Source organism: Microcebus murinus, chromosome 5 (genome assembly GCF_040939455.1).
Source record: "Microcebus murinus isolate Inina chromosome 5, M.murinus_Inina_mat1.0, whole genome shotgun sequence".
Classification (NCBI taxonomy): Eukaryota; Metazoa; Chordata; class Mammalia; order Primates; family Cheirogaleidae; genus Microcebus; species Microcebus murinus.
Window position 1 is genome coordinate 24,810,428 of NC_134108.1, and position 15,827 is coordinate 24,826,254.

Sequence of the window (15,827 nt, forward strand, 5' to 3'; positions counted from 1 at the left end):
AAACCATAAGCAAGATAAATCAGCCATACTGCCAAGCTGTATCACCAATCCAATCACTTCTCCCCAGTTCCACTGCTACCGCTCAGGTCCAAACTGTCATCTCTTGACCAAAGCCTCCCACCTGGCCTCCCCTCCCTGCCTTTCCTATGCATCTTTGACCATTCTCAGCTCAGCACACATAATTCCTAGCATCCCCTGCTTGAAACCTTTCCAAGATTGCATGTTACAGTTACAATAGAATTCAAACTCCTTGCTGTGGCCTGCACTATCTTTGAGGTCTGCCACTGTTTCCCTCACTCATGGAGATTTGGCCTCATTTGCCTTCTTTCTGCCCCTTGACAGAAACCACTTCCTGCCTTAGAGTCTTTAACTATTGAAAATAAAGTTCTTAAATTCCTTTGCCAGTTTAGGTTCTTCAGGCAGTAGACACTGAGACAGAGTTAATGGAGTGTGACACCACCAGGGGGAAAAGGGAAGAACCATGATTGGGCAGGGAGAGCATGAGACTGCCATCCCAGTGGGGACGTGGGGAAAAAGGCCATCATTGGAGGAGTCCTGTGTTGGACTGAATGGCTAGGTACCTGTACCGCTGCCTTGCTTGGTCTCTGGTAAGAAACCACTCTCAGTAAAATGTCCTCTGTCCTCTTGATTTCCATAGGTTAGTTAAATCTTTGGTCACCAGCCCCTCCTGCCATGAGAATAGCATGACCTCAGCTTGAAAGCCAAGGAGGACTCTGGAGGCTGTCAGCTGCCCACACTTCTCACAGCTAGATGGCCAGCTTTTTCTTGTAGGGGGATCTAAGTGACACATCTCCATGCCTGCCCCAGTCTGCCCCTTTCCCCAAGTGGATCCACCTCCCCATACACAGAGAGAGAAATTTTAAAAAACAGGAGTTTGGTGGAACCAACTATATAGCACCTTACTGCAATTGGTCTTGAGGCTACAATGGGTTCTCATCATTCCTCCCTCCATTCCAAATTCCCCTCACCCTCAACTGTCATCTCTGCGGGTCTTGGTGTCTTACTTGATGGTGTGAACCAAGCTCTCTTTCCTGAGGGTCCTGAGCTCCTGGGAGCCAAACCCTTCTCAGACAAGGGTTGCTATACTTGTCCATTCACAGTTCCCACTGGGCAAGGAGAACATAGGGTGTCTCCAGTGGACCAGCTGAGTGCACATGCTTTCTTCCCTGTCCCCATCATCTAACAGCTGGCTTACCTCTTCTTGCAGTTCAGGGTCAATTACCCCTCACTACATGGTACTTCTCACCTAACGGTCCCTGGACACAAAGAGGCCAAAGTGTCCAAGTGGCAGCAGTAGACTGTAGTTCCATGGGACTCTTGTTATATTGCCTAGGGAGGGCATACACCCTTTGTGTACAAGGACTATTGACCCTGGAAAACCAGAGTTGGAGGAATGGGAAGAACTAAGTACCTGAGTGGTTCATTGAGTGTGATGGTCAGTAGGGTCATTCCTGCCAGATCATGATTCAAGCTACTAATTTTTTCATATCTGTCACTTCTGGGTCTACTTCTATGATATTTTATCCCTAAATATGGACAATATGTTTCTGTTTCTCTGTGTTGCTAGTAATTTTTTACTGGAGGTTGGGAATTAACATTATATTGTTTATTGATGGATTTTGTTGTATTCCTTTAAATAGTATTGGGTTTTATTATGGTGCACAGCCAAGTTTCTTGACATTAATTTGGTTTTTCCAAAGCTTGCTTTTCAAGCTGTGTTAGGGGAAGTCCAGAGAAGGCTTTGGTCTATGGATACTTTAACCTCACTACTAAAGCAACACCCTTTTGAGGACTCTGATGCCCCATGCATTATGAGTTATTTCTACTCTGGCTAGTGGAAACATACATTTTTCCTGGCCCCACATGTGATCTATAAATTAATTGTTCCAGTATTTCCAGTTACTCATTTCTTGGCTAAAGTAGTTTCTTCTCACACCTTCACTAAGCCAAGGACACAAGGGGACCCACTGCAGATCTACAGAGCTCTTTCTGTGTGTGCTTCTTCCTCCTTTCATTTACTCTGCCCAACAAATTCTATCCCCTTGGCCTCCTTTAACACTGACCTCTGTCTCCTCAACTCAGCAAGACCACTTGTCTCTGGCTTCCTCCTCCCTGCTTTGCTGCCTGGAAACTGCCTCTAAGCCATTAGCTTGAATATCCATTGGACTCACCTCATTTTTTCCCCCTTCTCTCAGAGATCACAGTCCTATGCTATGAACTTTCATTATCTGAAGACCATTGTTTTATATATTTTGTTTGGGTTTTTAGTTGTTTAATATGGAAAGATAAAACGGTTACTGTTTCACCATCATGGTCAGAAGCTGAGGTTCACCCGAGGAGCTTAAAAAATATTGTTCAAGACAATACTGATTTAGATTTACTACCCTGCTTGGGAAAGAGGAGCCTTCAAGGCTTACAGTCTCATAGAGGAACCAGTGTGGGGTTATTCTACCTGCCAAGTATGTCAATCTCAATTATATATTCAGGGATTAGGCAAATAACCAACACTGGGTCTGCAGACCCAGGGGACCTACTGTAAGCCAAATTTTGATTAGAACATTTCTTTTTTTAAAACTCCATATGCTCCCATTTTAATGGGAGAGGAGAAACTATAATGATACTTTGGGTTTCTGGGTATCAAATGTTAATTTGGGCCCTGATATAACCAGGTATTCCTCTTTCCTTAGTGTGAAGCCACCTGAGTAAAGGCCTTAGAATCCTTTGGAAAAAGGCTGGGGAATCATTACGGTGCACACTTGCAGGGACCTCTCCCCCAGGATCCAGTCACCTCTTCAGTTAATGAGCTTTGGGTCAGAAAACTGGCTCAGTCTAGAAACTGGTAAGGAAACTGGGCTTCTTTTTATTGGCATGCTCTCTCTCAGCCCCCCTGCTCATCCATTCTTGCTCTCTTTGATTATATATCAAGCGTTATCCTTGCTGACCACCCTTCTATTTTTTTCCCTAGGGATGCCATGTTCTATTAACCATTTCCATAAGACTTTACAGGTTAGAGCCCCTTGGGTGTCATTTTGCACTTAGTGGTTAATATACCAACGATGGCACGCTGGCTTCTGTGGTTAGCACTGCTGTCTGCGCTCTCAGAGGTCTCATCGTTTATCCACATTGCTCTTGGCAAGCCAGGGTCCATCACAGCCTTTCCTGCCAGCCCCAGACTGCAGAAGAGAGCCCCCACTGAGCTCCTTGGTGAGGCTCTAGCCCCTCTCTTCAGTGCAGCCCAAAGACCGTGGTGAATGACGGGTCCTCTGGGCCTTCCTGTGACGCATAATTCCCTGTCGGTCACTTTGCCTCCTGTGTCAATTCCAGCATGCCTCCCTCCTTGAGCCTTCTCATTCCTTCCTCTGTCGTCTGTCTCAGCAGTTCAGGCACTTCAACATTTTGATCACTTTTTCTAGGCTTCTACCGAGCCACCCTAGAGCAGTGAGTTTGCACCGTCTCTTGGCATTTTTTCTCATGGTGTTAAATCCTGTATCCTGAGAAACATCCCCGATTCAATAAACTCTCCTGTATCTAGTTTTATGAATCTGGCACCTTTGACCAAGCACCCTCAGACTCGAGTCCCTCAGTACTCCCCTGGCCCCTGCAGTGCATGCTGGGTAGCTTTTGCAGCTCCTTTGGCATACAGTCCATTTCTTCCCTCACCAGACCCAGCACACCACAGCCAGATTGTGTTGTGGCTGAACTCTGGTTATAGGCCCAGTAGGCAGGAGGAGGGGTGGGGACAGCTCCTGAGGGGCACCTGTTGCCTTATGGGGGAAGGACCCTGACATTGCCTTTCCTTGTGTTAGGATGGAGGAAGGGAGAGAAGGTAGTTCTAGCTCTTCAGGGGGAAGGTGGGTCTCTTCTACAGGCTCAAAATACTCAAAGTCAAAATTGTTAGGGGCATCCACTAGATGTCCCCATCACACATTTTAGGTTCCCGTTATTGATTCACCTTGACAGGAGGACAGACCTGGCTTGGCTGAATGTTTGTGAGCCGTTAGCTACTTTTACCATCACATCCTGTGCTTGCCCTTCAGCGTTTGCTTGGCTACTGCCTGGGATAAGGACTTGTTGGCAAGCCACCAAAGTGACTCCAACTATCACCCTTAGTTTTAAATTGCTTATTAATTGACCTCAGCTTTTCATTATCCACCTGTAGGACATCAATCCAACTTAGTAATAACCACTCAAGTCCATTGTCCTTGTATTTATTATCCACCCTTCCCCCATATTTTAAATAACTGAATCATCCACCAGTCACTGCAGTTCTCTGCACCAGCGTGCTGTTTCATCTCAAGTTTTAATAATTGCACAGCCTTCATGTGCCAGGATCTGTCTATGCAACAGGGACGGGGACCTCAGAACCAGCCAGTGAGTGACTCAGTCTCAAACGCTGTCTTACCATCCATGTTCTTGGGCCACTGGTACCAATTGTGCCAATTTGAGGCTGAGACAGAGTTAGGAGTGCAAAAGATGTGTGGTGAAGTTACACCTCTGAAAGGAAAAGGGAAAAGCAGGGTTGAACAGAGGAGCCATCAAATCTGACAAAATCTCTACCAGTCCACTAAGAAGCTCTGGAGCAAAGACTGTTTACTAGAGGTGTTCTGAGTTGAGCAGAAATGGCTAGGTCTTGTACCGCCACCTTGCTCAGTCACTGGCTAGAAGTTGTCAGAAAAAAAGCATGCTGCCAGCTACCATTGCTTTGCTCCAGCAGAGGCTAGGCCACCCCTCCCCCCAGTAGTGTGTCCTTATCCTGAATTCCAAAGTACACCTTGGAGAAGGTAACAGCTGGGCTGCTAGTACTTTCTTGAAGGTGAATTTGCATGGCACACCTCCACGTGGTTGTCTGCCACAACTCCAAATCCCAGAATAGAAATGACCATTCTTTGGCCACAGAAACAAATAAGTACCAGAAACAATCAATGACAACTTCGCATCAGTAACCTTGCTTCTAACCCAGGCCTCTAAACCATGCTAATCAGCAGTGGCCTCACTCTGGCAACCAAACTCTGGCACCTCCACACCTCCACAACTAAAGGCTCGGCCAATCCCTAAATGCTTCTGAAAGTCCGTTAATCCTTGAACTCCACGCTTCCGAAAGCCCTGTACAAGGTCAGCAGTTTTTATCTGGAGAGACCGTGTGCTGTGAGCACAGCGCTCTCTTGCTCAGCAAGCAGCGTGTGCAGCTTTTTGCTCTGGGTACCGAATGTGGCCTTCTTCCTCTGCTGTCACCACTGGCCAAGATGCCCCCCACCTCATGTGACATCCACCACACCCAACAAACCACAGCCTACCCCAATGTCCCCTTCCAGTTCTTGACAGCACTTGCCACGATTTCAAATCCCATTGTTTGTTTTGAACTCCCTCACTCTTTAGAATGTAAACTCCACAGGCCAGGAGGCTTATCTGCCATGGTCACCACTGCATTCTTAGCAGGAAGGTGGGCTAAACAGAAGAGTGAGAGATGTCATTGAAGTTGGTGAACAGGATACCCCTGGTGCGGAGCTGGGGAGGTGATTTCACTCACCTGCACTTCCCAGTCCCTGGTGTAGTGCCTGGAACACAGTAGGGACTCTGTAATGACTTAAAGAATGAAGGAAAATGAATGACATTTCTGTGAAATCTTTAGGGGACAAAGCAAGATTTTGAAGGAGAATCAGCAGTGACTAGAAAGGCAATGCACTAAGTTTAAATGACTAGTTTTCAGACTTTTTAAAAACATAATTTTAGAGAAGATTGACTTATCCATAAACACATGACAGCTCTGTGGGATGCACAGTGGGGGTGGGCATTGCCCAATCTTAACCCTCCAGCATGGTCCCCAAGATGTCTCCTCATGACCTAGGGCTCTGAGGAAGACTCTGGACAACTCTCCAGAGAAAATGGATAACCAAGGCAGGGGAGAGATGGGAATTATTGTCCTGTAGTAGAGTCTGAGCCTACTGGCATGTGGATAGGGAGAGACTGCAAGGGGGAGGAGAGGATCGAATTGGTGGAGCAAGAATGAGACCAATAGCACCAGTGGAAGGCAGAGCCTTAAGGAAGGGTCTAGACGCTGTGTTCCTATAGATAAATGTTAAACATAAGGGACACTGCATAATCAGTGACAGCCACATACTTAAAATGATTCACTGCTGTGAGAAATACTCTCTGGATTGATCAATTTGGCACTGAAAAATGTTTCAGTTATGATTTAAGGAAGAGGAAAAAATGGGATACCCTGAATTTGGTACAAAGTCAATTTTTTCTTGACTATGTTTTAGACTACAACTGAATCTTGGTCATCAGAAATATGCTTCTTTCACTTAAAATGGGATTTATTGCATTAGAGGTTCCTGTTGCATGTAGGACTAGAGAAGAAATATCAGAAACAGTCACCTCATGACAGTGGAGGTTAGGGTGGTGGCCATGCGTCAGCGGGAGCGCTGGAAGGGGCCCTCCAGGCAGTGATAATAGTAAATGTGCTTTAAAAGAAATTTCATGTCTTTTTGGCAAGTGTTAAAAATGCAAGGGGTTAATAAATTCAATAAGCAACTCAAGCACGTACCTTTGGAAAATAATTGCCTGGAATTTTAAAATGTATGTCCTTAATGATTTCAAAACCCCAAATCTAGCCTGTTTTGTATCAAAAAATTATAGTCTCAAAGGTATCTCAGAAGTCACAATCATGTAGGAAAAGCCCCACCATGTAGCACCAGGCCACCAATGGAGCGCCTGAGAGAGCCGCTCCCGTGGGGCCTGGTGGTCAACAGCATGGACCCCAGGGTCAGGCTGCCTGGGCTCGAATCAGCCTCCACCCTCACTGTTCCATCTGGGCAAGTCACCTAACATCTCTGTGCCTCCATTTCGTCATCTGTAAAATGGAGGGTTGAGTGTGGTGATTTGGGGGAAGTGTTCAGAACGGTGCATCTAGAAGGCAATCCATGAATGTTAGCCTCGGACCCTGTTAACTACAGGTATGCTGGTCTACTGTATCCAGGTTCCAGGTCGGGGAGATTAATTCTGAGAGAGATCATATAATGTCAGGGTTGGAGGGACCTCAGACATCCCTTGGCCCCATCCTCTCATTCACTGGATGCTCAAATCTCCCGTACAAGTGATTGTCTCCTGATAAGTGAGTGCCCAGTCTCTAATTAAACTTGCTGTGATGCGAACTGGAAGTCACACCATTCACAAGCAGCTGTAATTGTGGGAAGTTAGGAGTGCAAGCTTGTAAAGCCGGCAGCCTCCAGGAGCCTACAGCCCAGCAGGCAAACTTCGTAACAGGCTTCCAGGTGTCTGACTGTGACTTTATCTTTTCTAGGACAAGCACTTTCCAACACAATTAGGCAAAGATTTCTAACCTCCTTGATTTTGCAGCAACCCACTCTTTGAATAATGCTTTGTTACCTGAAAGATCAGGGTTCGTTCACCTGGTGAGCAACAAACAACTCTCTAGGAGAACGTGGGTCTTGATCAGTAAGAGTTTTGTTACTTGCAGAAAGTGAGGAGAGCACCGGGAGCATTCTCCAAAGCAGTCTCTCACTGAGGGAAAGTGGCCGGGGGTTTTTATGGGGCAATAGAGAAAAAAAAAAGTGTCCTCACATGTAGGGAGGGGTTCTGTTTGCTCAGGCATGCTGAGTCGACATTCTAGAACACAGGTTGCATGTCATGGTAATGAAGCTGTAGCTCCTCCCAGGGTGGAGATTTTAGCATGGTAATGAGGAAAGTTCACCTGAGTTCATCTATAAACTGCCAGGGTCTGGCAGGGGCTAGTTCTACCCAGCTGGATTGCTCACGAACAAAAAAGCTGCAAAATGGGCTGACTGTTCAAGTTGGTTGAAATCCTGTAGTCCCTGGAGACCTTTAATACTATATGAAATACTTTAAAAATTCAAGTGAACTTTAAAATTATATGTTTGTGTACATTTCTTCAAAAAACACGCCTTTACTGAGCATCAGAAAGGATAGGAAGTCCCTAACTTGATAAGCGTATTGTTCTCTGTCACAATAGGTTAACCAACACTTCTGGGTGAGCCTTGTGCAGTGGAGGCAGTGGGCAGATGGGGGAAGAGGGTTCAACAGGGAATGTAGCGTTGACAGTTGCAAAAGACAATTTGATTTTTGTGTCCAACTGAATTTCACCTCTTCAGGCCAGACAGCCTGGTGGTTCCACAAAAGATTAATCTTCAACATTTTTATTGGTAATATCTGGAAGGCATAACATCCAACTGACACAAATCCAAGCAGAAAAAGGCAACATGATTGTGATGCAGCAAAGGAAAAGGAAATAAGTGACATTTCCCAGGATCCTCACAGAAACAGGTGACCGATTTGCATGTGTATAGCCTACTGTCCCCTGTTATATGTGCATCTAGATAAAGCATCAAGCATTAAAAAGGCACGTTGGAAATAAGCTTAATGCATAGCAGTACTCTCAAGTAGAGACCAGACTCACACTTATCGGTAGTGCTGATGTCTATTTTAAACAGAAGTTTTGCCCCTGGAGATGGAATTTTTTTTCATTTTCTCACTCATTCTCTTTGGAGGGTTCATTTTTCTGAATCAACCACACTTCATTATTTCTATTAAGCAATTTGAAAGGGCTGTTGTAGCCTGCTGTGTAGTAAACCTTTTCATCAAAAACTTTTCCGTCTTCCCTCAAGATGCTTGCTAACGTCAAAAGTTGTTCTTGATTCTTTTGGGCACTAGAGAATCCATCGAAAGACCTACAAAGGAGAAAGCAAATAACGGTGAATGATCTTAGGACCGATGCGAGTATCAGTCTGAAAAGAGAAGCAGGAGCTGGCTCCAGGAGAGCTGAGTGAGGCACAGCTTCAGAGCTGCCCCCTCTCCACTGCTGACCTCTACTCCCTCCCTAGGATTCCTGGGCTAAGTGTGACTGCAAGAGGCCCAGGAAGACATGTCCCTCCTACCATCTGTTGACAGACAGATTTGAAACTTAAACGGTCTCATGCGCTCTGACCCTGTGCATCTCAGACTTTATAGTGCATACAAGTTACCAGTGGATCTTGTTAAAATGCAGATTCAGCACAATAGAGTGACTATAGTCAACAATAACTTAGCTATCCTTTAGAACAACTAAAAGAGTGGGACTGGAATGTTCCTAACACGAAGAAATGATAAAAGTTTGAGGTGATGGATACTCCAGTTACCCTGATTTGATTATTACACATTGTATGCCTGTACTAAAACATCACATGTACCTTGTAAATACATACAACTATGTATCCAAAACTAAAAACAAAAAAAATTTTTTTTAATGCAGATTCAGGGGTTCTGGGTGGGGCCTGAGAGTCTGCTTTCTAACAAGCTCCCAGACACATGCTGAAGCTGCTAGTCAGAGAAGCACCCTGAAACCCCAGCACAACTCCTCTTCCAGACTCTGAATTTTCTCCCAAACATTGCTCCGTTCTTCCTCTCCTCAGGAAAAGAGTACACACTGGCTTCCAGATGAACAGGATATAGTCTGACCTCTATGAGTTTATACTCGAATGGAAGAGACCGACGTCTGGCAGCTCTCTCTATACATCCCAAGGGGAGCTTTAACAGAGACAAGATCAAAGTGCTATGGGAACACTGAGGACAGGATGACATCTGGGGTGAGGGGTGTCGCCTGAGTTCAGCCTGGAATGGAGGATGGTTTTGCTGAACAAAGAAAGGGGAGGGGATAGGAAAAGGAACAGAAGTCTAAAAATACAGTGTTTTCACAGTGAGGCATAAAATGAGGCCAGGAAGGTGAGTCAGGGCCAGAAGGCAGAACCTGGTATAATATATTAGCCTAAGGCCTTTTGAGATTATTCTGAAGGATGTTGAGCAGAACAGTAACTTGATCGGACCTGGATAATATAGGCAGATAGATGGGAAATAGATTGGCAAGGAGGAGCCTGCTAAGAGGCTGCTAGTGGGTAGGGAAGAAAAGGCAGTCAAAAGATATAAACAAAATGTGGAGAAAGAATAAAAGTTTGAGTATAGATTTTAAAGTATATCAGAGAGTCCCCAGTAGGGCAAAATGAAAATATACTGAGATGAAACCGTGACAGCACAGTGAGCTAGCTGAGTTGCTGACATGCAAGCACAACGAATCTGAATATGATGGTTCAGAATAAGAGAAACACTGAGAGACAAAAATATTCCTAATATGCCTTCTTTGGTGTAAGTCTTATTATCAATGTGACAATGCAAAAAATCAATCCTACCACGCTTCAGATAAGATGTAAACTCTCAAGAGTACAAACCATGTCTGTTTTATTCAACAGTGTCTATCCAGCACCTCGAATCATTCTGGGCACACAGTTCCCTTTAAATCTTTAAGTGTAGAGCTCTCTGTATGCACACGTATACATGATAAAACACTGAGGGTGAGCTGATACGACTCTTCTGTTCTACCATTTGAATCGTGTCCTTTGAATATAATTCTGAGCCATGTGTTAAGAAACATTTTGGCTCCTAAATTTATTATTTATTTCCTTAATGAAGAGCCAATAATGAGTATGTTCTGTCCAAAGGGAATTTGTTTTCAGATCCCATTTTTCCCCCTCAAATCAAATCTGGAACCCTCTAATTGGAAGTCATCTCTTGTTCTCTGAATACATGTTGTTCTCCAATGAACTATCCACTGCTTCACTCAGTGTGCAAACCATACGCTGTGCCACCAGCCCCCGTGCCCCTGTCTCGCTAGGGGCTAGAATATATGGACACAGTGACCTGCTGTCCTATCCTTGAGGAAGTTACAGTCTACAGGTAAGTCACTATACCTTAGAAGAATAATCACAAAAGAAAGGGCACCAAGCACAGAGTAACTGGCTGACTGGAGAAACTGAGGAAGGCATCACAGAAGAGGTGCCATTTGTCCTGTAGGATGAGGGTGGGCCCTTCAGGAAGAGACAGCGCGCACCAGAGCTAGGAGCGTATGCTGCGCATGCTCTAAGTGTCTCAGGTGAATTGCCTCATTTGATCTTCATGGCAACCCTAAGAGATGGGTAAGCACTATGATTGCACACATTTTATGGAAGAGGAGATTTTAGCAAGGAAAAGTGGAGTAACGTGCCTGAGCTCAAAGGTAAAGACACGTGGAAGAACGTGCCATGTTCCGTGAAGGGTGGGAAGGTCAGTGGAGCCCACGTCAGAGGAAGAGGAGCTACTGAGACAGGGCACAGCCATGTCACAGGAGGCACTGGGCACCATGTGAACAGTCTGAGCTTCCCCCAGGAAGCAAGAGGGAACCGACAGATTTTCAAATGGAGTAACAATGTGGAAGAAGAGAGAGACAAGGGGCAGTGAAAACAGTCTGCAGGCTACTCATGTGAAATCATCAAGAAAAAATTCAACAGAGATCAATACACATCCCTGTATCTACTGGGAGTGTCAGGCATGCACCGGGGTATACAAAGATGACTTAGGTGTGGTCCTTCCAGGGTGAGGACCTTAGGAAGTAACGATGACGATGGAGAACAAGGACCAGATCATGAATCATTCTGAGGTGAGTGGGCCAACTTAGAGACCAGCTGTCAGGGAACGGTGCGGGGTGACAACCATAAAGCTAGTTGCTGGGGAGACAGGCATTGTACAAGCAGAGGTTTGAGAACTGGAGGAAGGCTCATTTTTAGAGCTGTTGAGTTTGGTTCCCCAACCCCCACCCCTACATAGAGATGTCCAGTGAGGAGGGAAAGCAGATCTGGAGATACTTCTAGACTTAAGGGTCATTAGACTCAGGAGTAGAAGCAATGTGAATGACCAGCCAGAGCAAGTCGGCTGTGACAGGAGGGTCAACAATGGGCATCAGTGGTGACTCCTGGGCCAGGGCACCCAGGAGCCCACGGAGATAAAGGAATGACAAGAGAGTGACTTTCCAAAAGTTAAAGGATGGGCAAGTATTAAGGAAACAGACCAGAACAGAATGCTGCAGGGGTCACGTGGGAGAGGACTGTGATCACGTGACAAATTCAAGGGCACCACTGAGGATGGCAAGGGCAGTTCCAAGGAGACATGGGAGTTGTACCAGATTGTGGCACTTTGAGGTCAAAGCCAATCTGATGAATTCTCAGATGGAAATGAGGAACACATTACTGGAAACCGGAGGAAAGGTGATTCTTGTCCTGACACGGCAAAGAACTCGGCTGAATTGTGTTCGTGTCCTAGTGTGATGTGCACAGAACTTGTGGGTGATGAAAAAGGATATTTGGTTGAACTAATTTCTAAGCAAAGAGTTAGAGGTGTGGCTTGGCTTTTCTTGAATGCTTATAGTAAAATACAAGAAGAGAAAATTCAAAGATTAAATTTTTAGACAAAAGGGAAGCAGAATTTTAAAATTTGGAAAATTCTTATCCACATTGAAAGAAATGAGAAAGCTTGTTCAGGAAAGAACAAGGGTGTGGCCAGGCAACCCTTTGATAAGGAGATTAGTATGGAACTGCCATCTACACAGAAGCCAGGACCGGTTCTCCAAGACAGTGCAAGAATGACTCCAAAGGCATTTCAGAGATTATGGCCTGCCCCTCCCATCACAGGTCCCTGGGTGCCAGTGCCTAGGGCGGCAGAAGAATTTCAAAGAAAGGGTCTTGGGCACCTGTGGGGCCTTGGCGCTCACTGCCTAGCACTGCCTCCCAGCTCTACACACTCGTACCACTGCAGCACTCTTTGGCCACCCCACGTTCAGCTCCATTGGACCAAGATGTGGCGTGGGCTGCAATGGCCACCCCTCTGGAGGGCACAGGCAGTAAACTTTGGCAGCATCCATCCAGGACTATCTCTGCCAGCTTGCAGAATGCACAAGATACAGGGGTGTGGCTATCTCCACCTAGATTTTGAAGGATAGAGCTGCTCAAGAGCCTTGGGTGTGTGACCCAGGCAAAGGGCCACAGCAAGGGCAGGGCACTACATAGAGTCCCCAGTAGGGCAATGCCTACTGGTAGTGCTACTGGTGTGTGATTTCAGCCTAATAGAGCCACAGTGGTGGTGGCGCCACCCAAAGTCATGGGATAGGATCTAACCCCTGTCCAGCAAGGCGGGACATCCACCCCAGTGGGCCTGGAGGGCAGAGACTTACTTGGGACCTGTTGCCCATTTCTTTTGGATGTCTATCCCGTGTCTGTCCCACCGTTGTATTTTGGAAGCACACAACAACATATTTGATTTCTCAGGTTCACAGCAGGAGGAATTTGCCTCAAGAAGAATTCAACCTTGAATCTCACCTACATTTGATTTAGATGATCTTCAGATGAGACTTTGGACTTTATATGTTTGAGATGATGCTGAAAGAGTTAAGAATTTGGGGGCTATTGGGATAGAATGAATGCATTTTGCATGTGAAAGGGACAAGAATTTTGTGGGGCCAGGGGTGGAATGCTGTAAACTCAAATGTTTGTGAACCCCCACCCCCAAATTCATATGATGAAAACTTAATCACCAATATGATGGTATTAGGAAGTGGGGCCTTAGGAAGTGATAAGGTCATGAGAGTAGAGTCCTCATGAATGGGATTAATGCCCTTATAGAAGGCCCCAGAGAGCTGCTTTGCCTCTTCCACCGCGTGAGGATATAGCAGGAGGGGGCCATCTGTGAAGCAGGAAGTGGGCCCTCACCAGTCTGAAACTACCAGCACCTTGAACTTGAACTTCCCAGCCTCCAAAACTGAGAAATTTCTGTTTTTTATAAGCTACTCAGTCTATGGTATTTTTTCTAGCTGCCTGAACAAACTAAGATAGGTATCATGTACTGTGTTTTAAGGTATTTTCATTCCGGTCTAATTAGATTACAGGTAAAGGTAGTCTTACGGGTTTTGGGGGGGGGAGTGGGGATAGAGGGATACATAATTTGTATTTTATCTTATAGATGAAAGGTATGCAATAGACTTCTCATTAAATGAATTGATTACATCTTGTGACAGACCTTAGTAACATATAAAACTAAGCCAGTAGAAAACCACCACAAAATGTATTATACCTGATTTATGGAGGGTGAAAAGCCTGCTGAAATTGCATAGGAGCTAAACTGAGTGCACACAAGTAAAACCGGCAGTCAGCAGGGCTATAAATTATCTACCACTTACCGTACAAACACAGTCATTTCGGCTCTGTCTTCAATGAAGACATCTGACTCTGAAGGCCTGGGCGGATCAAATTGCTGCTCAGAGGGGATATACAGGGAAATGGTAATGGTAGACTCACTAAAAGGACCTGAACCGGGTTCCACGTAGCTTGTCACTGGAGCTGTCATCTTTATTTTCATCTCTGTGCCATAAAAATGAAAGCAAATTTAGTGTATTTATGACTGCGTTTAAAAATGTAACCTACTCCCTTTTGATCTTAGTCTCTAGATTTACTTTATTTACACTATTGACATAAATGATATACCTTTAATTTTCATCTTAAAAAATAAGGACAAAACTATTAATTATTCACTACCATATTAAACACCTTCTGTACTATGGATACTTTTGGTTCACAAATTCTACATTTTTAGAGATAGAAGGGAAAAGTAGAGAGTACATGGTCCAGTCGATTCTTTTTTTCTTTACAATTCAGAAAATGAGGTCCTGTAGGCTAAGACATCTGCTAAAATATAAATAGTGGCAGAGCCAGAACCATAAGTTATGACTTGAGACCCCTAATCTTGGGACCTTCCTGCCTCCTGATGTCTCTGACCCTATGTGTCACCAAATTATCTGGAAGCATTAGCCATATCTTAGCCCTAGTTACAGAGAGCTCAGTTCATCCAGCAGAAAACAGAGAGCACAGAGGCGGAGAAGTACTGCCCCAGGGTGACCCTCCTCTGGCTGACACCAAGGGTCTGGAGGAGAGTCCTTGTCTGAAAACATTAAGTCTTCGGTGATGTGGTTATTTTTCTACTATAAAGGACGTTTCCTTAATAAGCTAAAACTCAATAATAAGCCTGGAGATTCAATCACAATGTAAGTATTACAAGGAAAAGCTGCCTTTACCTTTCTCGTTTTTGCCTTGGATGTAGCTGTTCAGTTTTGTAAAGCCGGTCTGGATGGCTGAATCCCAGTCCATAGACTCCACGGAAGTGCTGACCCACTTGGCTGGTCCATAGTGTCGGATCTCATAACTTCCGGGCTAAAATGGAACACAGAGAACTTCTAGAAGAACCAGTTCTAAGACGGAGGACTTGAGATGCAAGGGCACAGGGGCCTTGATCTCCGGTCTCCCCGAGCCGGCCTGTCTAGGGGCTGCCCCGCCCCGGGGTCCACGGGAGTAGGGACCACGGTGGCTCTAAGCCACCAACAAATCAACAACAAAATCCAGCACCTATTTGTTACACATCCTCAGGCCGGAGGGTCCCACTGCGGGTTCTGGGAGTTCCTTATCTCCCCGCCCCCACCCCCACCCCCACCCCCACCCCCGACTCCAAAGACAAGAAGTTGAGGTGCGGCCCGCACTTGGGGGTACGGCTAACCGACCTAATTTTCCCGTCTGCGCAGGTTCCGGGGTAGAGGCTGGGACCATTTAAAGAACTTTTTATTTAACTCTGCGGGCACCTTTGGGCCCGAGGCGGGCCCGCGCCCCGGCCGGCCGGCAGGGCCCCCGCGCCCGTGCCCGGCGCCTACCTGGGGGCCCGCGTCCTCCGGGGCCTTCCAGCCCGGCGTCTCCACGGCCTGGGCCTCCGCGCCCGCGGCCGCCCCGGGGTCTGGCTGGAGCACCTCGGCCATGCGCGGCGCCGACGCTCCGGGAGCCCGGCCAGCTGCGCCGCGAAGGGCCAGCACCTGGGCCGCCCGGCGCGCGGGGCCCCCGAGTCCCCGCCCCGCAGACGCGCGTCCCTCCTCCCGCAGCGCGGACGCCGAGCCC

At 46.3% G+C, this 15,827-nt stretch overlaps 1 protein-coding gene and 1 long non-coding RNA gene across 2 annotated transcripts; both read right to left on the reverse strand.

Moving 5' to 3' along the window:
- Nucleotides 1-2,468: 2,468 nt before the first annotated feature.
- On the reverse strand, nucleotides 2,469-5,690 carry LOC142870929 (uncharacterized). The gene is made up of 3 exons (XR_012919265.1): nucleotides 5,549-5,690; nucleotides 5,316-5,466; nucleotides 2,469-4,515 (listed from the first exon to the last, which is right to left on the reverse strand). It is a non-coding gene; the product is annotated as an uncharacterized LOC142870929 (long non-coding RNA).
- Nucleotides 5,691-8,182: 2,492 nt separating this feature from the next.
- On the reverse strand, nucleotides 8,183-15,812 carry HEBP2 (heme binding protein 2). Its single transcript, XM_020287224.2, has 4 exons — nucleotides 15,590-15,812; nucleotides 14,963-15,098; nucleotides 14,072-14,252; nucleotides 8,183-8,729 (listed from the first exon to the last, which is right to left on the reverse strand). The coding sequence occupies exons 1-4, from the start codon at nucleotides 15,689-15,691 to the stop codon at nucleotides 8,531-8,533; spliced, it is 618 nt and encodes a 205-aa protein (XP_020142813.1). The 5' UTR covers nucleotides 15,692-15,812; the 3' UTR covers nucleotides 8,183-8,530.
- Nucleotides 15,813-15,827: the final 15 nt, after the last annotated feature.